Source organism: Leucopleurus acutus (genome assembly GCF_964270905.1).
Source record: "Leucopleurus acutus genome assembly, chromosome: 4".
NCBI classification, from domain to species: domain Eukaryota; kingdom Metazoa; phylum Chordata; class Mammalia; order Artiodactyla; family Delphinidae; genus Leucopleurus; species Leucopleurus acutus.
This window is the reverse complement of record NC_139146.1, coordinates 83,622,140-83,649,572: the sequence shown is the minus strand read 5'-3', so window position 1 is coordinate 83,649,572 and position 27,433 is coordinate 83,622,140. Positions and strand designations below refer to the sequence as shown.

The window sequence follows — 27,433 nt, the reverse complement described above, 5'->3', positions numbered from 1 at the left end:
CATAAGAGTAGCCACAATATATTGAGCACTTGGCTATGTGCCAGCCACTGCCCTCGGTGCTTTAAAATAACTTTTTTCTTGAAACAACCCATTTTACAGGTGAGAAATATAAAAACCATGGAGAGGAAATTCAAACACTGGTCTTTTTTACTGGTCTCTTCTACTCTAAAGGCTGTATTTTCTCCACTATATCACTATACCAAAAAGCCTCATTTTACTGAAACAGAAACCCCAAAGGGAAGAAACCCACCCAAACGTTCACAGTCTCGTAGCTAGGATGCCCACCTCAATCCGGATCACTGGTGGGCTTTTTTCTGGTCTTCCCAGAAAACTAAGTTGAAAACTGCCAAAAGGCTGTTCAAGCAAACATATTAGACTCCGTGGCCTGTTATCTGTGTCCTTCAAGATAAAGAACCCACAGAACAAGGGTGGAAGATAAATAAAATAGAAACACCAAGAAACATGGAGACTTTAGCCCCATTCCAACCATATCACAGTCAAAGCAGAGAGCTGATGACCCTACAAGTCAGTCCTGGTATGGGTTTCAGTCACCTCCCATGCCAAAATGTTTTTTAAAACTCTGAAGCTAGACGAACTATTAATCACAAGCATGAGTAGCAGATAGTTTGAGGTTCTGCTCTTTATAAAATCAAGGTGTTTATTTTATAATCCTTTTACCAAATAACCCAGAATGAAAAGTTCCTAAGACTTTTGCCCTTTTTTCTCAGATGTGATTAACGTAGTGAGAACTACTATAGGAAATATGATTTTCTGATATTATTGTTCATACTGATTATAAACTTCTAAAGAAAAAGAGGATGGGACAAATTAAGTCTAAGAAATTTACAAAATCCCTTCCTCCAAAATCATTAACTAAATGTCTATCTAATGAATTGATAACAGTTTTAAACTGGGTACATGGAGACGCATTAAACAATTCTTTCTACCTTTGAGTAACTAAAATTTTCCAATAATAAAAAATTTAAAAACAAATCTGCCTAAATGGGTTCTAATTTTATTATTATTTTAATATGTTCATTTTTTAATAAACAGTACAGTGCGAGTTGATTTGCCAAGTAAATGACAAAAAGAAGGTTTTTTGTTTTTGTCAGTCTGCCATGACCATGAAAGTCAAAATCATGAAAGCCATAATTCATGCTGCAAAGCATTTTTGAGTCCATTTTCACAGTACTATCTTATTTAATGTTATTTATCATCAAAAAATACTGTGAGGGTAATATTGGTAGCCTTTAAAATGTGATGAAACTGAGGCTCATAGAGCATAAGAGACTTGCATAATGCCCTGCAGCAACAGTAGAGTGAATTTCTCTTTTCTTCTTGACTTCTTTGTCAGTCTTATAGGACCAAAGCACCAGAAAAGTTATTTTAAATTATTTTTGTAAAACCTAAACTAATCATCCGTGATGAGATTTTAAGGAAAGCATAAGAAAACAAACCAACAACTAAACCAGTAGTATTTCATTGTCCAGTTTAGTAAACAAAAGTGTCTTAGTTTGCCTCAGAGACTGACTCCTGAACATTAGTGTTGAAAGATGTCCTTATTCAAATACGTCATCACATATGCACTTCTTCTTGTGCATGCCAACAATCCAGATTTCTAAAATTATAAAACTGAGAGCTGTACAAATGACTCCTATAATTCAGGAGAGGGTCTGTCCTTGCAGCTCTGTCACTTCTAGGAATTGGGGATTTAAGCCATAGTTGTACATTAATAACGTTTATAATTTCACTCATCCATCACAAGCACTTCGATTGTAATGCCCATTTATTTTTACAGTTAAACTGCCAGGAGTAAGAACTTATATTGATCCACACACCTATGAGGATCCCAATCAAGCTGTCCATGAATTCGCCAAGGAGATAGAAGCTTCATGCATCACCATTGAAAGAGTTATTGGAGCCGGTAAGACGGTGTGTTTAACTCGGACTTTTAACTTGTGTTTATATTATAACATGTAATATATCAATGTCCTGATCTAACTCAGAATGTTTTTAATCCTTTGTAATTGACTTGCTTTCAAGGTGGTATATAATTGACCATATTTTAATATTACCTTCTGCCTAGCTCATACTTAAACCAACAAATGTTTGGTTTATGAAAAAAAACAAACCAGCAAAAATGTATATTCAAACATAGTGTTTTGCACCATCTACTGTTTATTATATTTCATATATAATATATATAATTTTTAATACCCAAAAGTATTTACAAAATTCAAGCACCCAATTATTCTACTTATGAATCATCTCTTCCTTAAGACTGTTTCCTTTTTGTCCTGCTATGGCCCTTTTCTTTTTTCTTTTCTCATTAGTGTCACTGCTAGAGTAGAAAACAAGGAAGAAGGAAGTGATTTTCAGTCAGTTGCTTTTAATTTCTTTCTAATGTTTCCATTAAGGTTTCTGTAGGTGAGAGTGATGAAACTAATAGCCCCCAATGTGTCTTACGATCACCTGTAAATGATTTTTCCCAATGCACCATTAATTTAACATAGATAAGGAAGTTTGACTCCCTTTCAACTCTGTTTTATCTAAAGCTTATTATTCTAAGAGAACTTTAGACTACTGTTAGAGTAGGGATTTGTAATGAGTTTCTGTGTTTTCTATATCTTTATCACAAGGTGAATTTGGTGAAGTTTGTAGCGGACGTTTGAAACTTCCAGGAAAAAGAGAATTAACTGTGGCAATTAAAACCCTTAAAGTAGGCTATACTGAAAAGCAACGCAGAGATTTCCTGGGTGAAGCAAGTATCATGGGGCAGTTTGACCATCCTAACATCATTCACTTAGAAGGTGTTGTGACCAAAAGTAAGTACAATGGCAAATTATGCATGTGTGTGTGATCATAAATATCTGAATTTCTTCTATTAGATTATTATTAATTTCAGGCTAAAGAGAAAACTGGCCATAATGTGATTAACAATTTCCCTAATATTAATAGTATTTGTCCTATATTTTAGTAGATTCTTGTCAAAGCTGATCTTCAGTGAACCCGAATTTCTATTTATTATTTGAAATATTTGTGTTAACTCACCTCACTTACTATGAATTCAGCACCAGAGAAAATGTATCCAGATAAAAGGAGCAGTAAAAGTATCAATTTTTTTTCCTCTTGGCTCTTTCACTTTTTATCCTAATGAAATATTAACTTCAAAGTTTTGATTGAGGCATTGAAGTTTAGCATTTAATAGGATTACTGTAACCATAGATGCCGACCACCTTTTAAGTGGTTTTTTTTTATAGCCAGATGTATTTCTTTTATTGATTTTTTTCATTGAGATATTTTAATAGTTCTAAGGAAAGCAATTGCCTCAGAAGACTGGGAAAGTTCCTTGAGACTAATTATTTTGTTAAAGGAAATCCTGTTTTTACTCAGATATGTCTGGAATTTCACATCTCTCAGATTCTTGTTAGTGTCTTGTAAATGTGGTTATGTTTTGAGCTTCCCAATATAAGGATTTCAAATAATTCTTCAGTCACTCAATAAAGTATTTATGTGACACATAACTGAGGCCTTTATTTTCTTTTAATCCATTTTTTCTTTGCCATTCCTATGTATCTTTTTCCTTCCTTTATACCTCATACACTTCATACCACTTTGTAAAATCGTCTGAAACATTTGGCAAGGAACACGCTTTAGACTTTTTTCAAGCACTGGTTCAACTTCCATTTGCTGTTAATCAAGTTTTAAGTTATATATTGCCAAATGTGCATAGCAGCAATGTATGTTCAATAAATGTTCTCAACCGATGAAGTAATTTAAATTTATTGGATATCCATTTATGCCATTTAGCTTTTAAATATGGAAAACAAAACAAAAACAACAACAATAAAAACTTTTTCCCAATAAAGAGGAACAAAAGAAACAACCACCAAAAAAATTACTGGTTTATAACCAGTTAATTCCCAAATCATGATTCATTCACAGTAGGTCACAGATGAGAACACAGAAGAAAAATACCTTAGCTAAAATTATCATGTTGATGATTGGCAGAACTTTTGAATCAGCCTGTATTGCTGGGAGATTGTTTTTCTCCATGTCTCAAAGAGATACACATCTCCAGTAAGAATGCCCATAGAGGAATGTAACATAGGAATAAAATTACCTGCAGCCATGTGGGTTTCTTCAAACTTGGATGTGTTACTTTTCATGTACCTCTTAGCCATCTGTATGTCTTCTTTGGTGAAATGTCTATTTAGATCCTCTGCCCATATGTATGTATATGGCTGATTCACTTTGTTGTACAACAGAAACCAACACAGTACTGTGAAGCAATTATACTCCAATAAAGATCTATTAAGGAAAAAAAAAAACTTAGATGTGTTTCTTTCCCCCAGTTGAGTACATGCCTAAAAATAGGTAAGAGGTAGGGACACAACGCAGGTGAGAGACAAAGAAAATATATATTTTTTTGAAGGAATAAAATAAATTAAAATATTTTACAAAATCATGCCCTATGATGAATGGGGAGGAATATTTTAAGTGAGAATATGATGTGAGGGACATGGTCACAGGTACAATAAAATGAAATCAGAATTTGAACGGGACTATACTCTATCTGAGGGGAAGGACTTTGAAAGGACATTAGTGATAGCATGTGCTGGACTAGATACTATGGGAACAAGAATTATAACAGTGATTGAGTAAAATTATTTCCTATGCTGGAAAGGTATTATCTAATATAAAACGTACTTCTTAATGGTAGTCATAGTAATAATAGGATGCAAAATATTTGATATATTTCATGTCTTCTTTTCATCCATAATATGACTGCTAAGTTTCACTTCCTCAAATAAACTAGGACCATGAGTTCCTCTTACCCAGGGTATATGTAAAACTAATGCCTATATGTAGACAGCCAATCCATCCTGTAATGAGTTAAGCTGTAATGTGTAGAAGAGTGTCAGATCACTATTATGATCATGGAAAACAGTACTGCATAATGGTCAAGAACATGGGCTATGGCTCTAGCCACCAATTTTCATTTTGCTTCTGCCATAAACTACTATGTGACTTTGCACAAGTTGGTTATACATTCAGAACCTTAGTTTCCTCGCTAATGACATGGGGTAAGAATGCCTCAGTGATGTTGTGAAGGTGACATGAATTAATACAGGTAAAGTTTAAATGGGCATGACACAGAGTAGGTAATTAATAAACACATGGTTATTACTTTCCCATTTATTTCTCTTCCTGTGCTCTGAACTCCTCTATATCCATTTCATTCCTAATCCATTTTAATTGATATGTTGCCCTGCCTACATTGCCTCTTCCTCTGAAACTTAACTACCATTTCAATCCCTTCAAAATCTTATTCAAATTCTATCATCTCCATGAAATAATTCCTCATCACTTAGCCCTGAAATAATCGCTCCTTCTTTCGAACACTGTACCTGTATAAGGATTTTTGCAACTGTCAGTAATGTTCCCTCCTTTGTCCAAAACTCTTATTCAAATTTTCATTTAATTTTGTCTCCTCTGCATATATTTTTAGCTCCCTAGCTAAAAAAGTCTGCTCCATGAAGAAAAAAAAAGTCTGCTCCTTGAAGAAACAGATTATGTCCTAAATATTTAGGTAAACCCATTACACTTAAACCTAAAACCAATCTATGGTCACTTTAGTTAAGCACTCTGAGCCTCAATGTCACAAAAAAGAAAAAAATCATACCTGCCTTATAAAACTTTTATGCAGATTAAATTAAGATATATTTGTGTGTGTGTGAACAAAATTGCAGGTAGTTATAGTAGTATTTAGTTTAATCTGTTTAGGTGAATTCATCAAATAATATCAGATATTAGGAGACAAGATCCCAAAATTATTAGAGCCAGTAGTCACCTACTTTTATAGATCTCTAATTTATTACAGAATTTGTTTTATGTGAATGGGTCCTGACTGAGCAATATAAGACAACTAAACTTCTCATAGTAAAACAACTAAATTTGTCATAGACCATTTTATATGCACTTGAGACCTTTATTTTAAGAAGCAAATGCCATTATCAGCAAATGATCATATTTAAATTCTGTAAAGTCTAGTCTAAAAAACAGGGCTGTGGTTGAAAATACAGACTTTAAATTTCCAATCTTCTAATCAAATATTCTGTTTGATGTTGCTGCGGTGAAGTTACACATACAGGTAAAGCAAAATGTAAATATTTAAAATACTTCTTTGTCTTATTTTTTTTTCTGTTTGAATTGAAACTGTATTTCCCCTTAATAAATGTAGCTCTTGATGTTCAACTTAGGAAGTCTTCAGCTTGTTTTTAATTTACCATGTTGCAACTCACTTTATTTGTGTCCTTAATTTCATGTTATCTGATCTGATGCTAATTTATTCAGCAGTTATTCTCAACCTGCAGCACACAGATAATGAGACATAAGTGCAACTAAATCTTGTGATTGTTTTGATTGAAGCTGAGGTGGGGAGTCTGAAGTAGCACTCCTCTGGGTGGTGCCATCACGAACCTTCCTCCTTCCTCTATCACTGCCTTTCGTGACAGAAATATGGGGCCTCATTCAAATTCCTTCTGTGATTTGTGGTTAAACAGGAGACATCATAAATAATTATATATTCTAGAGAGACTTATGACAAATGACGTAAGAAACCCACAGGTCCTGGCTTAATTGACTCATTCACAATGCATGATGCTTTAATGTAACATACATAGAGCCAGCTTTTACAATTCAAATAGATTCAGGAATAAAATTTAGAAGTGGAAAAATAATTTTTCCATTGCAGCACAGCCTTAGTTCTTTAAGATTTATTTTTTCCACCCATGGAAATATTATAAAAATTGACCAAAGGAATATTTCTATTGAAATATTTATAGTTATATAAATATTTATATAATATAATTATGTAATATAGTTTATACAATGTAGTTATATAAATATATCTATTGAAATATTTATAGTTATATAATATTTCTATTGAAATATGTATATTTCTATTTAAATATTCATACTTATATTTCTTAATCTAGGATAATATACAAATAAACTTAGTTCTCCTGTAAAATTAATAAATTTAAACAAAATATTAGAGAAAAATTAAAGAAATGTCTCCCTGTTTTTCTTTCCATGTCTGAGGAAATAACACATTCAATGGCAATTGATTATTTAAATTGTCAGATAATTCTGACTTATATAAATTTGTAATTATCTTTCAAATATAGTATTTCATTCTATCCTGTAAAAGTCCATTTTATTTTACAGGCCCTTATTATATATGACCCAGGGCTATTCCAACAATCTTCAGACTAGTCTTTCCATTTTGGTATTTTCCAATGGATATTAGTCCATTCCATACATTTTACTAAATCAATTTCCTCTCTTGCTTCATCACCAGGAGCAAACAAATCAAGCAAAATACATATACTTTGATACTGAACTTGATATAATTTGGCCATATCTCCATATTACACTATTTCCTTTCCAGAAAACTCTACCTAGTTCTTGTTCTGCCCTTGGAGATACTTCATTCTGCCCTAGCATGTCCTCTCCACTTTCCTCAGTTCTACTTGACCTTCAAGTTTAATTCAAATGTGACCTTCTCCATAAGATCAGTGTCATTTCTCTTCATTTTTCCTTCCATCCTCAGTGTCTGCCTGGCATAGAGTAGGCCACTCAATAATGTTGAATAGCTGAATAAAGGAAAGCATCCCAGTTCTACATTTGTTTTATTTTGCTCACCTGTGTGTTCCTAGCTCTGTGCTCAGCATGTGTAGCATTTCATGTATTTGTTGAATGAATGAATTCTCAGCCAGAGACAATCTTACAAACTCTAGCTGCATTTCTCTGCACTTTGTCATATTGTCCATTGTATCATAGTTATCTCTCAACATGTTCTGTCCTTACTACACCATGAACTTCTTGAAATTGATATATGTTTACAGCACCCCTAGTATCTGTCACAGGGCCGGACACATTAGGGAATTTCAAAACTTTTTTAAAAGACATGAATGATAGTAAATGAATCAATGACTAAATTACAGTTATCTAAACAGTTAAAATGAGTTAGAGTGATATACAATTTATATTTTAATTTAAGCAACTTTGTTCTATAAAACTATGGGTGTTTTAGGAAAAATAATTAAAATGCATATGAAGAAAATTGCATGAGGATCTTTTCACAGGATCTTACATATAAATATAAGTTATAACTACTACTAATAATTAATATTACTTTAAGTATGTGCTAAGTTAATGTTCTTTATATATTATCTTCTTTAATCTGCACAATAATGCTATCCTGTAGACACTAGTATTTGTTCTCATTTTACAGATAGGAAAAATTAACCTTAAGGAGGTTAAATACCTTATCCAATATCATAAAACTAGCATAGGATAATACCAGATTTAAAAGCAGTTCTGCATGACTCCAAAACCCAAGCTCTTACAGTGTACATTAATGTGTACTAACCTCATTTTTATTATTTGGTATACACTTGACAAGAAACATTTATTTATTCAAAAGGTATTAATTGATCACCTAATACATGTCTATTCCTATTAATCAGTGGGATACAGCAGAGATTAAACAGACTGATTTCCTGCCTTTATGGAGCTTACCTTTGGGTAGGGGAGAAAAACTAATTGAACAAATACATTTATAATATATTAAATGAAAAAAGTAAAGCTATGATTATGGATTGTTTCTATTGAGGGTTGGTGGTTTCTATTTTATTTAGAGAAAGGCCTCTCTGATAAGGCTTGAATAAGTGAAGGTGTGAGCCTTACAGATATCTGGGGGCAGGCAGTGTGTTGTAGAAAGAAGAACCAGCAAGACTCGAATGGAACTTGCATAGAATGTTCAAGAAAAAACAAGGCCAGCGTTGCTTCAGTGGAATGAATGAGAGGAGTCTGGTAAGAGCTTAACTTGAAGATTTAATAGGAGAATAGACAGTATATGAACACTTTGGTCCCTGCAAAGAGTGCCTCTTATTCTGAGCCTTGGAGCCAAGATGTGATAGAATCTTATTTCTACATTAACAGGATCAGTCAGGATGCTGTGTTGAATAAAGATGGTAGAAGCCAGTGTTGAAATGGGGAGACAGGGAGGAGACTACTGTCATTATTCACACCTCATTATGGGTTAGATCAGGGTAGTAATCTAACAAGATGGTGAGTAGTAGCTGAATTCTATAGATATTTTGAAGGCAATCACAGTAAGTCTTCTTGTGGATTAGATGTGGAATATGAGAAAAAGAGAAGTCAATGATAATTATAAATTATTTGTCCTGAGTACCTCGAAGAAAGGAATTGTCAGTTATGGGGAAAATTCCAGGAGGAACAAGATTGTGGTTGGTAATCAGTAGTTCTGTTTTGGACACGTTACTTTTGAGAGGCTTATAAGCACCCAATTGCAGATGTTGTGTATAAGATTGGATTCTGAGAAGTATAAATGAAAATGTTTGCAGTATGAATAAGCTTGAATTTTATATCTTCCCTTTCACAAAAGGAAACAATTCTATGAGCCATTATCAGTGATAAACCATGATGGAAATAAACAAATTTAACACGGCAGTAGAAATGGAAGCCAGCTCATTAATTTGATACTAGTTTTTCATTATTAGGGCATAGAGAAAAGTATAATAAATAAACATAAGATATTTATTAGATATTTACAAGGGCTTTTTCTGATAAAATCTAAATTCTACTCACCTGAAAGATATATATCTATAGAAACAGAGATTTACTGGCTCAAAGATTGATTATTAGTAAATTAAACCTTGTGTTTTTAAAGTCATTTTCATTACTAATAAAACAAAGCTGTCACATTGTTAATTCTTAGATTGCTTAGCTCCTCTGCAAAGTCGATCACTGCTGACTCCACAAGTAATTATCCACCTTTGCTAATGTCAAAGCAATTCTAATTTATTTTTAATTTGAGAAATGTGCAGCTAATGAGAAAGTTTATATCAATATAAACAATCTGAAATAAAAGAGGATATTATGGAAAATTTGGAATTTCTATTTAATAGAAACATTTGGTGTTTCCATTTCAGGTAAGGTATAGAGGCTTTTGATTTTATAGTCTTTCCTAAAATTAAAATTACATAATTTTAAAAGTAGTTTTCCCTAAAGTGTTAACCAATAAATAAGGGTCATAATGGAATTAAAATATCTGAGTACCTTTCTAAGTTCTGATTGCCCCATACTTCATCCTCCCTTCACATTCCCCCGCTTGATAAGCATTATCTATTCCTACTATAAGCACAGGGTCCCATTTTCTGGGTGACCATTAACCATTAATAATTGAATCATGATATTTCTTATTCCAAGCTTCCCTTGGAGTAAAAATAAAAGTAATTTCAAACAGCTACAAGTGTTAATGTACTAAATGGAATACAACCCAAATAGAATGGCGTAGTGAAATAAAACTATAGATATATAAGTATAAGCACAGGCTTACTTTTAATTATTTACAAATCTTGTAAAATGTTTGTAAGAGAAACCAGTGACAGTTGTTTTCCAGTGAATTGTGATGTTTCTAAATCAAATGCTCCCTTATACCCTTAAGTGGTACCACGTGTTTTTTGATGCACTCGTGGTTTCAGAAAAGCAGGTAGTACCCATGCAAATAAAATAATAAGCCCAGATTTAGTTGCAACTCTTGTGATGTAGCCTAGTTCAGTGTTTCTCAAAATACAACGTGCCTCTGAGGATATTGCTAAAATGCAGAATCTGTTTTAATAGATTGGATTGGGCACTGAGATTTTGCATTTCCAGCAAGCTCTCAGGTGATAGCTATGCCACTTGTCATAGGCCATGCTCTGAAAAGCAAGGACTAAATCAACACTCCCCAAAGTTTGTCTCACCTAACTTTGAGAGAGCTTGTGAAAAAAGACTGCTTTACCAGAAGTGGCGTGTTCTCTTCTCTCTTGGATTTTGTTGGACATTAGCACCAAAAAAATCACTTACTAAGGAAGCAAATGCAGTTTTGTTTTACTGTGGTAAGAAAAACCCACATATCATGATATCTACCCTATTAAATTTTTAGGTGTAGATACAGTTTTTTTAATTGTAAGCACAATGTTGTATGGCTGATCTCTAGAAACTTTTTGTCTTGCATAACTAAAACTTTATACCTATTGAACAGTAATTCCTTCTTTCCCCCTCCCCCTGCCACTGGCAGCCACCATTCTACTTTCTGTTTCTATGGGTTTGACTACTTTAGATACTTCATATAAGTGGAATCCAAGACCTATCCACTTCACTATCGAACACTTCAAAACGCTTGGAGCATATATAAGTAATGATCATACATACAAAACATATTATTTATTGAAAGCAACTGAAACCCTACCAGATCTGCCATTAATGCATGAATAGTTTGGTATGGCATAGTCATGATTATCAAACTTATATTATCACAAAAGACTAAATATTTGTGAGATTTTAAAGTTAAATTTAAAATTTAAAATAAATATTTGGAAATTATAGGCATCATAGTATGGAGGGAAGGAAAACAACTTTTATAGTCAGGTGGACATGAATTTGATTCCCAACTTTGTTTCTTATACAACTTGCACTAATCAACTCAGGTAATATATTGAATCATTTTAAGCCTCACTTTTCTTTCTCTGAAAAGAGTCTTCTGTAATATCACTGTTATAGAATTTTGATTACAATTAAAAATAACATCATGCCTTGTAAGTGGGCACTCAGTATATCAATAAACTGTAGTTCTTTTATGATTATCAATACCAAATGATGAAATATGAGGTTGGTGAATTCCACAAATAATGTGTTTCTATTACTACTTAGACTCTGCCTGAACTGGGTCCTCAGTAAATATTATGAAGTAATGTAAAAACTCTACTCTGTGATTAAAATCATGTTTTGACATGCTTTATGAGCTCTTTTTATATTGATTTTTGATAATATGCTTTCAAAATTATTGGCAGATTTACTCTTTGTCTGTACTTCAAGCTGTATAATGGAAAATGATTTATACCATTTTATTGAATTTACAATGGTTAGAGTAAAGCCACATTAATTAATGCTATGTCATTTTTGCAGGCTAGCAGGAACTGAGACAAAACATATGCCAAACTAAATATAATTATCATTAAAATGGCTTAAGCATGAGAAATAATCAAATGAGTCCTGAATTGTCTTATTCTTGTCAACAAAAGAAGATCATGTTTGTTTGCAAACATGCATTTTAATTGCTTTTCCCCCATTTTCTGAAATAAAAGAGGTGTTTTAGGTCCCTATCATATTTTTCAAAACCTACACTATCATAAATAATGAATCTGACTTTTAAAGCTAAGTGATGAATACTAAAAAAAAATCTTATAGGAGGAATACCAGGTGCAGATCTCCCTAAAAAGCAATTACTTTTTCTTTCCAAATATATATTATTCAATATCAATAAAGTTTCTGATCAGTCATTCTCTTTAGAGTATGAATTCTTTCGTCTAAGCTCAGTGAATCTGGGTTGAATTTAAGGAACAAATTTACCCAAGAAAGAGGTATTTTTACATAGGGATTTTATCCAACTCCTGCTCAGGAGACCTTGGGTGAGGGGTAGTAAATATTTAACACTAACCCATAGCTGTAAGAAGAGGGTCTAAAAAATTAGAGGATAGACAGAGAGAAGAGAAAGAAACTGAGAAAAAGTTTTCTGTTCTCTAGAAAAAGAGAATAGAAGGAAACTGAAGGTTTTGAAGTAGTAATATAGGAGAAGTGCTGTAATAATAAAAGGCTTGGGGTAGAGTAGATAATTGTAGACATTGATTAGGCCTTCACTTTGATGGACAAGGCATCTGCTCATGTGGTAGGAGCTGAGAGGTACCAATGAGGGAAAGCTAAGACTATATTCTCTGGATATCTGCTGGAATTCAGTTCTTCCAATTCCAATTAAACTATGACAACTCCCTCAACGGATTTCTGTAAGTGAGAGTCAGATCTACACAGGATATATTCCTAGAAACACAGGCTGATTCTAGAAAATGTAGCCCTTTTCCTAATTTGATCAGGGCTGGTGTTCAGCAAATACATATTTTTTGGCTCTATTAGCTGTAAATTTATTGAAATACTCCCATGCTATTTGATAAAAAGCTGAAGCCAGGGTTATCCTTTTATATGCCTACTCAGCTTCATCTCTGGGTACTTCTGAATTCCTGAAATCAGGCAGATGAAGAGGTGATGTCTGGTACACCAGGACGTTCTGATATTCCAGCATTACGGTTGGTTGAACTTCAGACATGTAGGTCCCTGTGCCAAAGCAGTTATCAAATATTTTGGCTGTCACCCTTGGGGAAGCATATTAATTCTGGACTTTTGAAGGAAAAGGGGCTTCAACATTAATAAAAGCCGGAAATAGGCTCTAGGATGTAAGAATGGGACCAAAAGGGCCTAAAGCAAAATTTTGTCTATTTAGAGTTTGTCTGAGGACCATTAAAATGGGTGTGGCATCATTAAAATGAAGTTAAATTGGAAGCATATCTCAATTCATGAACTTAGATTACAGCCATAGTAAGGAGAAAATGCAGTTATAATCCTTTTTTCTGTTATGTTGTCTTGGCCATTTACAAATACAACGAGTCATTCTTTTTTTTCTAACTAAGGTATTGTATTTCCAGTCAGTTTTAAAAATCAACACTCCCCAACTCATCTCCTGTCACTTCCTGAATTACAAAGCAAAATTCAGCCCTCTAGCCATGTTTGAACTTGATGAACTCTTTCATGACAAGATACCTTGGCCTATGCTGCCTCTTCTTCCTGAAATATCTGTCACCATTTATTACACCAGTGACCCTTTCAATCTTCCAAATTCAAATCAAATGACATCTCCAATGTATATTCTCTACACATGGGATGTTTTACCTAACGTAGGCATAGTACAAATATATGACAAATGAATTTTTTAGACAACCTTTTTAAATAACTTTTACAAAGGAGAAATGCATCTGCCTTTGTAGCATTACTTGTCACATTTCATTCAAAGAATAATGCTTCTAAAGTATTTTAAAAGAAGATAATTGTCTGAGTGAGAAATTAGACTGACCTACCTTATTATACTAAATAGTGAGTTTTAAGTGATTTTGGAATGAAAACTCCTTTTTCTTTCTAGTTATTTCTTTTTCATGCAATTGTCTAACTTTCTATATCTCTGTTTACATTTCAGACTAATGTTGTATGAATAAATATAAAAGTTCTAACTCTATGACCTGAATGAATCACTCCTCAAGTAAAATACAGATACCCTTCTGGAGAATGCCATTAAGTTAATTACAGTGCATTTCATAATTGAATAGGCCCTGTTTCCCTTTATAATATAAAAAGTTAATTAATAGATATACAAGATAGAATTTTACTATCATAAGGTCTTTTTTTACTTACCTAAAAATAGTTTAAATTAACACTAAAATTGTATGTAGTATACTTTTATCAAAGAGTAAAGGGGCATGTTTTAAAATAGTGAGGTTAGCGTGGAGTGATAAAACTAACAACCATGTTTTAGATATTTTTTCATATAGCAAAGGTTTTTTGTTTTGTTTTGTTTTGTTTTTTTGCGGTACACGGGCCCTTCACTGTTGTGGCCTCTCCCGTTGCGGAGCACAGGCTCCGGACGTGCAGGCTCAGCGGCCATGGCTCCAGGGCCCAGCCGCTCCGCGGCATGTGGGATCTTCCCGGACCGGGGGAAGAACCTGTGTCCCCTGCATCGGCAGGTGGACTCTCAACCACAGCGCCACCAGGGAAGCCCTGGCAAAGATTTTTGATCTTATATTTTTCATCTTGTATCACAGACATATTACACACTAACTGCCATAATTTTATGAGGGATAAAATATGATCTATTCTCTTAGTCGACTTATATCTAGCAATGAAACCCCACAGATACAAAGTTGATAAAGTTTATAAAATAATAATACATAGCAAATTCTAAGTGACAAGCACTATTTTAAGTGACCTGGGTAACAATATGACTTGGTGGATACTCACAGTAACTCTATGAGGCAGGTGCCATTAATATCTCCGTTTTACAGATGAGAAAAATGAGATACAGAGATAAGAATTGATTTGCCCAAGATCACTTGATAATAAGTGATTGATCTGGGATACAAAGCCAAGCAGTGTAGCTCCAGAGTCTGTCTAGCTACAGTTTTATATCAGACATGAAAAGAGGAGGACCTCATCCATCAGAATGATGATTGCAAGAGAAGTTTCCAGACAGCAAGAGGAATCAGAACAGGGTTTTGAAGAATGAAAAAATTGGTGTTGATAAAGATCATAAGTATGTGGCAGAGAGGGAAAAGGGAGTTAGCCATAAGTAAATGAATTATAAGAACATAGAAATAAAGTTTGGAAAATACAACATATATTCCAGAGATCATAAACAGGGTAGTTAGACTGGACAGGAGTTTTTATTTAGAACTGTGAGGAAGATGAATATGTTTTCAGCGCTTTGCTGGATATTATTATTTGGCACTTTATATCATTACCTCTATTAAAATAAAATTCATCCTTAAACTCATTTTCTACATAAATTGATTTTGGTATTGAAAATTATGGGTTTTTGAATCTTAAATGTCAATCTTTATCATTCTTGTGATACTTTCTTCTCACTGACCCAATTTAGTATATACTAAGATATCATCATGTCATAAATTTACTTGCTACTCAAAAAGGACTATTTTTTTAACAGATGTATATAATTTGGACAACAATAAAAACTTCCAAGTAAACTTCTCCTAGATAAGAGTACAAAATCTAAAAGCAACGGTTTATACCACTGTGTTCTTTTCAGGTAAACCAGTGATGATAGTGACAGAGTATATGGAAAATGGCTCTTTAGATACATTTTTAAAGGTAAGATATGAGACAAATGTAACTATTCAAACTGTTATTCATATATTGACCATGATGTTGAAGTTGAAATCCAGCCACTTTAAAGCTAAATTTTAAATAGAAATATCTGGAGTCAGGATAATTATACTACAAAAATTAACTTTGGTCTGAAAATTATCCACTTTAGAAAATGTATACAAATCCCAATTATGTGTCTCTACAGTTTTATTTAAGTGTATGTTAATGTGCCCCCCCCCAAAAAAAAATAAAAGAGGGAAGGAAGGAAGGAGGAAAGGAAGGAAGGAAAGGAGAAAAAGAGAAGCTTTTATAGGTACTTAACTCTCTCTGAAGTAAGTCATACAGAGAAAGACTTATATGATATCGCTTATATGTGGAATCTAAAAAAATGGTACAATTGAACTTATTCACAAAACAGAAATAGAGTCACAGATGTAGAAAACAAACTTACGGTTACCAGGGGAGGAAATGAGGGGGAGGGGAGATAAGTTGGGAGATTGTGATTGACATATACACACTACACTACTATGTATAAAATAGATAACTAATAAGGACCTACTGTATAGCACAGGGAACTTTACTCAATACTCTGTAATGGTCTATATGGGAAAAGAATCTAAAAAAAAGTCAATATATGTATATGTGTAACTGATTCACTTTGCCATACAGCAAAAACTAAAACAACATTGTAAATCAACTATACTTCAACAAAATTTTTTTAAAAAGAACAAAAAAAAAGTACTTAACTCTCTCAAAGTATATCAGGCAGAATAAGGAAAATGTCTAAAAAGTCCATGAAAATCATCTATATTAATGAAAGAGTCAAATAGACTCATAACTCATCTGAGGGCCAGTCACTACTTGTACCAGCAGAGTCATTATGTGATAACAGACAGTAGCCAATGTTGTCAGATCTTCTGGATTTTAGGAAAAGATTGTATTTTTAAATATGCAAGTCATTTTATTCATAAAATTTATTCATTTTATTAATAAATAGCATGTTCTAGACAATGTAACATGTTTGCAGGCCTGATTAAACCTGTAGTCTGGCAGCTTTTCACTTTCAATATAGCAACTATTGCTATTGTTTAAAAGTAATGGGACAGTGGCATTAATGATGATTATAAGAAGGGCCTGTGCATTGAATATGACAGGGGTCCACTGACAAGGCAAACTTCCCTTTCAATCTCCAGCCTCTACCAGATTCTGCTGCCAAATTTCTAATACATATATAATTAAGTTCTTCAGTCTCTTAAGGTCACATCATTCCTTTATTTCAAAATAAGCATCAGTTGAGCCTTATTCTGTGTGTCTGCACCAAGTCCAGTGCCCTTGACAAAGACAGCAAGCTTCCAAGAAATGCTAATATTCTCCTGGTCATTGTTCAGTCCCTCCCTCCCCCATCTGCTATTGCAGATTCTCCCTTACTTCCTCTGGCCACTTCTTCCTTACCCCAATATGCCTAACCAGCCAGCTTCTTTTAAGTCACTTCAAAAATGTACAGTGTTAACCCAAGGCAGGCACTAGGTTGAAGTGATGAAAACACTCCTCTGATGACTGAGAATAAAGGATTACAATGCAGAAAAGAGCAACTATAAGTGAGATTTTGGTCAAGGGCTTTCAAAGCCTTTATCTGCTTTGACCAAGCAGAGGACTGTTACGCATTTTCAAGTTAACTATCTATTGCTTAACTTTTCCCATTCTCCTTCAGATAGAAATTGCATATGAATTTGGTAGTAGTATATATTAATTTGGGGATTGAAGGAAGATCCTTTCATATTTTCCTTTAGTGATTGGGGTTGTAGGGCTAATATTTCTGTATAATCTTTACAGAAAAATGACGGGCAGTTCACTGTGATCCAGCTGGTTGGTATGCTGAGAGGCATCGCTGCAGGAATGAAGTACCTTTCTGACATGGGCTACGTGCATAGAGACCTTGCTGCCAGAAACATCTTAATAAATAGTAACCTTGTGTGCAAAGTGTCTGACTTTGGGCTTTCCAGGGTACTGGAAGATGATCCTGAGGCAGCCTACACCACTAGGGTAAGAGCTAACAGAATGAATTTCTGAAATACTAGACTAGAGACATTTAATATTTAAAGATTTTAAAGGAAATAGAAAAAAAAAGAAAAAAGAAATTCCTCCAATATAAGAAGAAAGAGAGAGAAAAAGGGGAAGGTGGATTAAAAAAATCCAGATAACTCTCCTTGTTAGATATCAGAAAATTCAAATATTAAATTCAGATAAGCCAAGTATTCACTTTATGAGTCTTAGTAGTTCATTTTTTCCTTGCAGATACTGAAAATAAAAAGTTTGAGTTCATAGTGGATACAACTCATAAAATCATATAGAGTATTAAACGTAAAAGAAAAAGTTAAAGAGAGAATCTCCTGCATTAAAAGCAATAAATATATACATATATTAACATTACTGGCGGTATTTTAATGCCTAATTTCTTTTATACTATGTAAATTGTTAAGCTCACATATATGGAAAATTGGTCACTAATTCACATTGTCATAATTAGCATAAATCAACACCCTTTTCCAGCAAAGTAATTGCTTCCTGAATTGCTGTTGTATAATTGACGGTTTTTTCTGTGGAAAACTGTGGGAATTAATGCAACAGAATTTTCTGGACAGTCTATGTATTGCACTTCTTGAATTTTAATCCCTTTTAATAAACTACATTTGTTTAATTCTAAATCTTCTGAAGGGCATCAAGATATCCTCAATGTTTAAACTTCTTATGAAGATAGGAATTTATCATTACATTTTTTCACTATACAATGTGGCTAACTTTTGTTTCAATACAGAATACTTTTGTCATCTCTTATTCTTATGATAGATGTTACACATTTTCTTATTTAATTCAACGTTTTAAAATTACTTCTACTCATAGTCTAACAATAAACTATAGATTATAAGGCTGTTTTTTTTTCATTGTTGCATTGTGACTTATGGATAGTTAAGGATTATACTATGCTGAAGATCATGAGTGACTTATCTAAGCAAACAAAGCCTTCAAATTATCAGCTTAATAAATCAATAAATTAATTGGTGGAATACGCCTTTCCTTCTAGACCTAATTATTATTGTCATTATTTGAGTTAAATGAAACCTCAATTAGGAATTCTCCTGGGATTATAGTTACATTTAATAAACTTGGCCTAAACAAGATTGAGGTTATAGAAAAACCCATTCCCAGCATGACTGGTTGGTGTCTCAGTTAAATGCATAAAGCAAATTTGTCAAGGTCTGTGTGAATGTGTCATGCTGGTGGAGAGGGAGGGGAGGAGGAACCAGAGATCCTGAGACCCTCAAGACTTACTCCTGGGAAATGGTGTGTGGCAGCACTTTGTGGAAAATCCATATATTGAGAGATGAGCCAATAAGGGAACTTCAGATAATATTGATGTCCAATATGATGGTCAGAGGACCAGGAGAAAATTTCTAGGCTGAAGTTTAAAGTAATCGACAAATTACAATTTCAAGAGGAATTGTAATAATTATAGATGATCCCAGTGCCACATAGCCAGGCCTAATAATGTGATCTTGCCTATGAATAATTAATTAACAAAAGTTATGTTTCAGGAAAGTCTTCTCAATGTGCTGCTACCATATTTCTAAGGAGCAAATAATTCAAACTTAGTTTCAATAATTCAAATTAACATCAACTCAGAACAATTTTAAGCATTACATGAAATTGTTATTTCTTCATATATCCTGAAACTTTGGTTCATAAAGAAAGTTTGTCCCATTTTTTCTAGTATGTGAATTAATTTTCTTTTCTTCCTGCAAAACAGGAAGTCATATATTAGTCTTTTTACAGGAAAATATTCAAAACACTCACTTCTCTCTTTCTCTCTTTTAAAATATATTTGCTTATAGATGAAATGTTTGGTTGCATTGATTTTTCTTCTTTTAAAAATGAGGAGAAAATAGTTTACCCTGAAAGGGGTGGGATATAAAAGTGTTATCTTGTAAACTAGGAGAAAACTTACCAAATCATTGTTTTTATCATGTAAAAACCCCAAACTTGATAATGTTGTAAGTCTTTCCCCGTAATCTAATTTTAATAATTTTTAATTTGGTTGAATCTCATTTAGATACTTACCTTTTTGGTTAAAAAAAAAACAAAAAACAGTTTGACCAAACACACACAAAAATATGACAATGGGAAATAAGAGAAATCAAGTCTAAAAGAAATTGCACGGTGTCAGGAGAAAGTCTAACTAAGTTTTTAACATATCTGATTTTCATGCTTGTCTTATTAACATTTAAACTTCTCATGGTTACATTCAGCAATCAAGACTTTCTATTTACAGTCCTATATTAAAGGAAAAAAGAACCTTGGGAATTTGAGTCCTTTACTTTCTGTTAGAAAGTCATGAAAGCTACCTTATTGATTTGCCTGACTGCCTGCTTTCCCCACTTAAAGCTGCCATCCTGATACTGTAATTGAGATGTGGGTCCTGTATGTGTTCCAGTAGTCAAACAGAATTTAAACTAGAAAGCTTCCAGCCAGCCAATTAGTAGTCAGCCTACAAGTGCTTATGGGCTGAGATATGTGAAAAGAGACTGTATGCTGTCAAACAGATTCACTTAAAAATGTTACATCTCTTTCTAGATCTTTTCAGTGAGGAAGCAGTATCCCTAGATACATTTGAAGTATGTGGGAATTTTTTTCTTCTTTTTCAATTGTAGGGAGGCAAAATTCCAATCAGATGGACTGCCCCAGAAGCTATAGCTTTCCGAAAGTTTACCTCTGCCAGTGATGTCTGGAGCTATGGGATCGTGATGTGGGAGGTTGTGTCTTATGGAGAGAGACCCTACTGGGAGATGACCAACCAAGATGTAAGTATGGAACTACTCCCCCTAAAGTTTGAATTGAAACAGCTCTCTGAGTCGGGAGACTGTGTGTGTGTGTGTGTGTGTGTGTGTGTGTGTGTGTGTGTGTGTGTGTGTGTGTGTGTGTGTGTATGTATATAATATATATTTCTGAAAATGACAGTTGCTTAAAAAAGTGAAATACTCTTTGCTTAACCTCTGATCTGTTTTGTTATTAAAATCCTTTATGCAGAAGCTCAAAATAAGTTAGTACAAAGGAAAGCAAGTTACTGTTATATAAAATCTTGCCAGACAGTCCTAGCAGTACTGTAGTGCTGTGTCACTCATTTTATGTCAGTATCATTTTCAAAAATGAAGAAAGAGCCATCAGAGAATGAATACTGACAGACAAGTTTTTATGACATGCACTTGATAAAGGGAGCTGAAACTCCAAACCAAAAGGGTGAATGACATTGCTTTAATAGTGGATGCTCTTAGAGGATAAAAAGAAATAATCTGTTTCTTTACATTAAAAAAAAGTAGGAAGAGTAATATTGTCTATTTAATTTGGGATAAAAACAGATTTTTTTCCCACATGGAGAAATAATTCAGGCTTAGAATAATAGAATCCTGGAATTAAAGAAACCATGCAAGAATCTTCTATTCAAGTTCAGAATGATGCCTGACTACATGGCCTTTGGTGTTTGACTTTTTAATTTTCCATTGTTACTATTCGATATAGCCCTTTCTATTTTGGATTGCATTGAAATTTGATATTTTTTCTTCAAATAATTATAAAAGCTATCTTTTATTGAGCCCTTATTATATGTCATACTTTGTTTTAAATGATTTACCAACTAATAGCTCATTACTTCTTTATATAAAAACCAGTATAATGAACAGTCTTAACTAAATACCATGCTGATTTAAAAGATTTATTTTTTTCTCCAATTATTTCTTTCATCCATGCTCTGTAAAATCTCCTGCTCTTATGCCTTCAGGGATTATTAGACAGGTGCTTTAGCTCTCCGGCTGCATTTTGGTGAATCGACAGTACCATGCCAGTAATTGACTCACTTTCAGATATAAAAATCCAAGTCCAATCTAAATCAGAGTCAATCTTATATCCATTTCAAAGTGTTTTCCACAACTGCAGGGCCAACCTAACCCTAAGTAGCAAGATTGGTAAGGAAGAATTGTCAGATTCTTGCTTTCCTCTCTGCAAGGTCCTTAAAGAGGAGGATGTACTCCAACTGAGATGTCCCAGAGTTCCTTGCGCTTGCCACCTGCTCCCCACTTCACAGTCTCTAATGGTACCTTACATATGTCTGCTTCACCTGAGGAAAGCACATCCTTGTTTGATGTTCTACCAGTTTTCCCTCTTTTAGATATTATTGCAGGCTGCCCCAGCCACCCTGTCTTCTTCAGATTTCCCCAGATGAGAAGCCAGGGTCACCCTGTGGCTTTCCCAAGAAATATTTCACAGCATTCTTTTCGGATAGCAATAGTAAATTAGACTGATGGATTCCCGTCTCTCAACAAGCATACTGCAAGGCAGTGAGTCTCCCTTTCTTATAGTCATCTAAATTGCTACAACTAGTTTTCTTTTGCCCTGTTCACTTGACCTAGTAAAGGGATACTGACCTCTGTTTCTCTCAATTTGAGAGAACATAGTATCTATTGTCTTCAACCTTATGATTTTTGGGGCAGGACTATGGCCAAAGTATTGAACTCTTGTCACACATTTAACAACCCATCAGAGAGATACTATTTCTGTCTGGCTGTTAATAAACTGAAACTTAAGAGATTAAATGATTTTCTTAATGCCACAAAAATAATAAAAGTTATACCAGAAATTTCAATCTGGTTCTCCAAAATTTTAATACCTAACCACTACACTGTTTCCAATTGAATCAATGTTTACATCCTCCCTTTCATTTCCAACCAGTGAGCCTAGATCAACCTTCTAATTGAATGTAAAATATTCAATTCAATATATAATGATTATTATGTATTAATCCAGCCTAGACAAAGATGAGACCTATTTGCTACTTGCTACTCTCCAGATAAATGCCAAATGCTAACTTGAGATGTATGGTTTGGCTTCTAACCTCTCTCAAGGCTCATTTCAATGCCATTTTTCCCTTTAGTTTTTGTGAAAGTATTTTATTCTGTAATGCCAGCAAGCCTGCTCCCTTCACTCAAGGAAAACATTTACCCCTTATTTGCCTAGTGTTATAACTCCTTCTCACTTGAGATATTTTGAATTCTGATTCCATCAGTAGGAATTATTAGTCTTTCCCAACTATGTATATAATATGTGTAGGATTATTACTCACATTATAGGAAATTATGCCTGATATAGCTGTATCTGTCACAAATAAAATGATAGATCAAAGTAGAACGTAATGCTAGGTGAATGCTCGTAAGTGTTTCTACTGATCTGGACTGTGCTTACTCATGCTCCTGGGGATTGACTGATCTATACTGGTAAACCTTGGCTCTGCTCCACACGGCCCTCATCTTCTTTCAGAGACCAGCAGGCTAGCCTAGATATGAGCTCATTTTCCCCATGGCTGAAGGGTGAGAATAAGCCCAGCCTGCAACATTCCATTGTCCAATCCCATAATCAGAGGATCAGTCCACTCACACTGCTCATTGTGAATGGACAATATAAAGTTATATAGAAAAGGACATAGAAACAAAGAGGTGTGAAGGATTCGGAACAGATATTTTTCCTGATTTCAGCCATTTGAGAGCCTTGATACTTTTTTCAGATAACTTTATTTCAAACTATTTAGAAAAATACAAGGAAGTGCTAATATTTTTAGGACATAATAAAAATAAAAACTAATATTTTGGCATTGGCTGGGTTTTCCAAGAATCTAAATGAGGTTTACAGAAAAATGTTTTACAGTTAAAGATCTTTCTAAAATGTCTGCCTTTAATAGAAGGTCCAATACATGCTTTGCATTTTCTCAGCAAGTTTACTAGCATTAGTGGCATTTAGTTTCTAGATATGGCATTAAGTTTGGTATGCCTCAATTTCCATCAAAATTTGTATCTAAGAAACATGACAGATCTACTGTATTTGAAAATCATGATCACTGAATATTTCTTTTGAAAAAAGATTCTCAGAAATCAAAATAGAAGTACTGATTTGGCAGTTTTGAATGATGTATCCCATCATCTCTACATTCCAGATACTGATTCTAAAAAGACTTTGCCACCATGAAAATGTTACATTACCAAGACATGCAGAATAATCTAAATCTCTCAGAGGAGACCTTCCACTGTGTCAGGGGGATAGAATGCTGCGGTAGGTTTTTTTTGGTTTAGGATTGCCTCTGCTATCACAGAGAAAAGCCATAACAACACATAATAAAAATAAACTAAAATGATTAAGATGATTTTAGGTACATATCAGACCATGAACTCTGATTCAAGCTTGGGAAGCTAAGATAACATCCTGTAGTCAGTAGAAGCTTCTTTATTTACAGCAAACATTTTAAATCTCAACATTTTTCAGAACTTAAAATAAAAAACAAAATAAGAAGAGATGTCATTGTATTGCATTTTTATATTTAGTGACAATGTCTTTCTCTTGTATTTATTCAGAAATGTATGAATACATAGTGTATACTAAGCACATAAATTACAAAATGTTTTAAAAACTCAAAATGTTTTAAGTAATCTGTTTTTAAAAATTTTTTTAGGCATTCAGGTTTCTAGTACCATTTCTGTCAGCCTAAATCTTACTTTTAAGGCAGCAAAAACTTTGACTCCAGAAGGATGTGAACTCACTTTGTGCTGAGTTTGCCTTTCTCTTGGTCTTCTAAGGATAATGCTGTCCTTGGATGCAAGTAATTAGTTTAGGGACTGGTAGGTAACCTCATGGAAATTCTTACCCCTTTGGAAAAAATGAGACATAAAGAAATATCAATACTGCAGTCTAAAATTCCTATACCTTGTTGTTTAAAAACAACTAAAACACAAATCTGAAATTGGAAGAATAGAATCATCTTTGATTCTATAACTCTCAGTCAGTTTCAATGATTACAAAGGCAATGGACTTGAACAGATTTCCAAGATCTCTTTAATCTCTGGAATTCTATTGATCTAAGATTGATATACAAAGAAAAAGACATACTCAGTACATTTTTAATAGCTATTGGAGACAGAAAAAAAAATCCTAGGAAGAAAATTGGTCTATCTGGAACTATTTCTATGGCATTTGAGTTAATTTCCAGGAATATATTATTAAACTCTAGTCACTTTGGGTGACGCTTCATATCTCATAGTAACTAAAGGACTCATCTGTGAAATTTTGAGTAAACACCAAGCAACACAGGCACTCACACTCTATATAGAACCTAATTCATCAAAACACACAGCTAATGCTCAAAGGTTCCCTATAAATTTCCTGGCACTCACTTATTCAGCCTACACTTTCACACCTCCTGTTATAAAGAATGCACTATCTTCCAAAACAGCTCATTTTAATTCTGGGTATTAATTTTTTTCTTATGGTGCAAGAAATCTGATTCCGTGAGGTAATATCCATACCTGTCCCAAATTATTTTCTTGGGAGGCAATTATTTCTCATTTCAATAGTGTGACTCAGCACCAGGATAGAAAGACCGCATATCTGCATGCCAGAGAGACTTAAATGTGAATCTTTCCATTGCCACTTGTTACTTATGTGAACGTGGGCAATAGTTAACCTTCTGGAATGTCACCTATTTCACCTGTAAAATGTGTATATGATTTCTATTTTGCAAATATGTGTTAAATATGAATGTAGATAATATACATACATTTGCATCTTAGTACCTATGATACCAATGAGCCTGGGCTAGTCTAGATCCTTCAAGAAGCCTATGCCATGAGGAAATTACATATACATTAGTATTATTAAAGGGAATTGCTTGTGAGGACAAACATGAAGGGATGAGAGGAAGCTGGGAGAGATATCAGACTGTGATACAAATCTGACCCCAGGTAGAGTAGAGATCAAAGGAAAGATGATTGGAGGCAAGCATCTGAGGCTGAAGTGCACTTCTAAGGGAGGTTGCCAAGGCTGCCAAGGAGTCTTCAAGCCAGCATTTCCTGTTATAGGAGTCTCATAGGAATGTGCCTATCTTATCACTACCATATTCTGTAATTGACTGGGAGTAACCTATGTAAAACATGGCCTTGGTGTAAATGTGATGATGGATTTTAGAGGTTTTAGGGTTAAGGACTGTAGATCAATTTCCATCCCTGTAGGTGAAGATATGAGAGACAGATTCTCGAGGTTGCTATGCTCCACCCCTTTTGCAACACAGAGCAACTTTTCCACACAGGTTCAGGAAGCATCTGTTCTATGGTTCTGTGGGGTTTTCTTTCTGAAGGGAAATTCAGCAGAGGCAGGTTATGGACTGAAATTCAGCCTCTGTAGCTTCAGCTGATCTCAGGACCTCATCTGGTCCTTAGCCTCTCCCTCCTCCACTATCCATTCTGACTTCCCATCACCAACAAATTGGCAGATCATCGTGGCTTAACTGGTAGACAGAATCAATCCTTTACTCTTGGGGGTCGGCATTTTCTGGCCACAGCTGTTATAAAGGGGTAACAAAAGAGCCCCTTAGAGTATTACCTGGATTCCACACAAATTTCTCCCCACCCCAACTGTGTGAAAACAGCTCAAATGCCTCCTGCTGTTCAGTATCAATAACCTTGGCCATCACGGTGACTCACCTTCTCTTGTGCTTGTACCTGGGCACAAGTAGTCCAAAGTGCCTGGTGACAGCTATAACCATTTGTCACCTGGCAAGAGTTACTGGGAATGAAGCACAATATAAAAGTTTCTGAGTTAATTGATTTAATACATAAATTGCATCCTGAATAATGACACCTACTCCTATCAAAGTGTTGCCTCCATGTTGGTGCTTCAGCTGTGCCTTTAAAAGGCCTTCCAGCATTCTGTAAGGCTAGTCACTTCTTGATGATGAACTATGTGTAGTGGTTGCTGGAACCAGCACATATCAGCTGGTGAATTTTCAGAACATTTCTCCCTGAATGAGATTATGTTGGTAGCTTACAGTTGACATGGAGCGAGTATTTATGTCAGATAAATGAGAAAATGCTATAAATCTGTTTTCCCTGCGAGAAGAGCCAGTTGTTAAATATTTAGGAGCACATCACTAAGTATGTGATTAGCTCACACATCCTTCACTATGAGGTGGATATTCTAGTTAAGGTATATGCTCGGTGGGAGTCCATGTTTGTGAATCAAACATTCCAACCTTATAATGCTAGCTGAGGCTCTGTGGGTAAAAGCAAACCAGAATGGGTATATGTATCTGAAAGATGAGCCCATGACCCTTGCATGATGGAAAGGGCCCAATAGAGTCACCACCCACTGAAGAGTGCCTTATTAGGTGCTCAGTGTTGGGTTTTATGTATTGGAAGGAAAGGCAGCATTCTTTAAATTGTGTTCAGACTATTGATTTACATGTCAATGCCAAGAAAATGCATAGCTTATGATAATATTTCAGATATAGAAATCTGAAATGATGCCAGATTGTCTGTAATAATTCTGGTTGTCTTTTTATTTTTATTTTTATTCTCTTTTCTTTCGTTCATCTCAACCACCTCAATTAACAAAGGTAATTGTAATAACAAAGTCAATTGAGATTATGACTCATTGGCCATACATTATAAATTGTATGGTAAAATGAACAGCCTAAATGGCACTTTGGCAGATTTTCAACATTTCACAAACC

At 34.2% G+C, this 27,433-nt stretch overlaps 1 protein-coding gene across 10 annotated transcripts in view; it reads left to right on the top strand.

Annotated features, from left to right (window-relative positions):
* The window catches only part of EPHA5 (EPH receptor A5), a gene marked incomplete at both ends in the record, with an annotated part of 326,480 nt that overhangs the window by 282,250 nt on the left and 16,797 nt on the right, over nucleotides 1–27,433 (top strand). For all 10 annotated transcript variants that reach the window (XM_082837949.1, XM_082837947.1, XM_082837948.1 and 7 more), the window contains 5 exons: nucleotides 1,799–1,924; nucleotides 2,640–2,825; nucleotides 15,779–15,840; nucleotides 17,671–17,880; nucleotides 20,544–20,693. In XM_082837949.1, coding sequence (XP_082694075.1) covers nucleotides 1,799–1,924; nucleotides 2,640–2,825; nucleotides 15,779–15,840; nucleotides 17,671–17,880; nucleotides 20,544–20,693 — 734 coding nt within the window. The remainder of the gene's footprint in view (nucleotides 1–1,798; nucleotides 1,925–2,639; nucleotides 2,826–15,778; nucleotides 15,841–17,670; nucleotides 17,881–20,543; nucleotides 20,694–27,433) is intronic.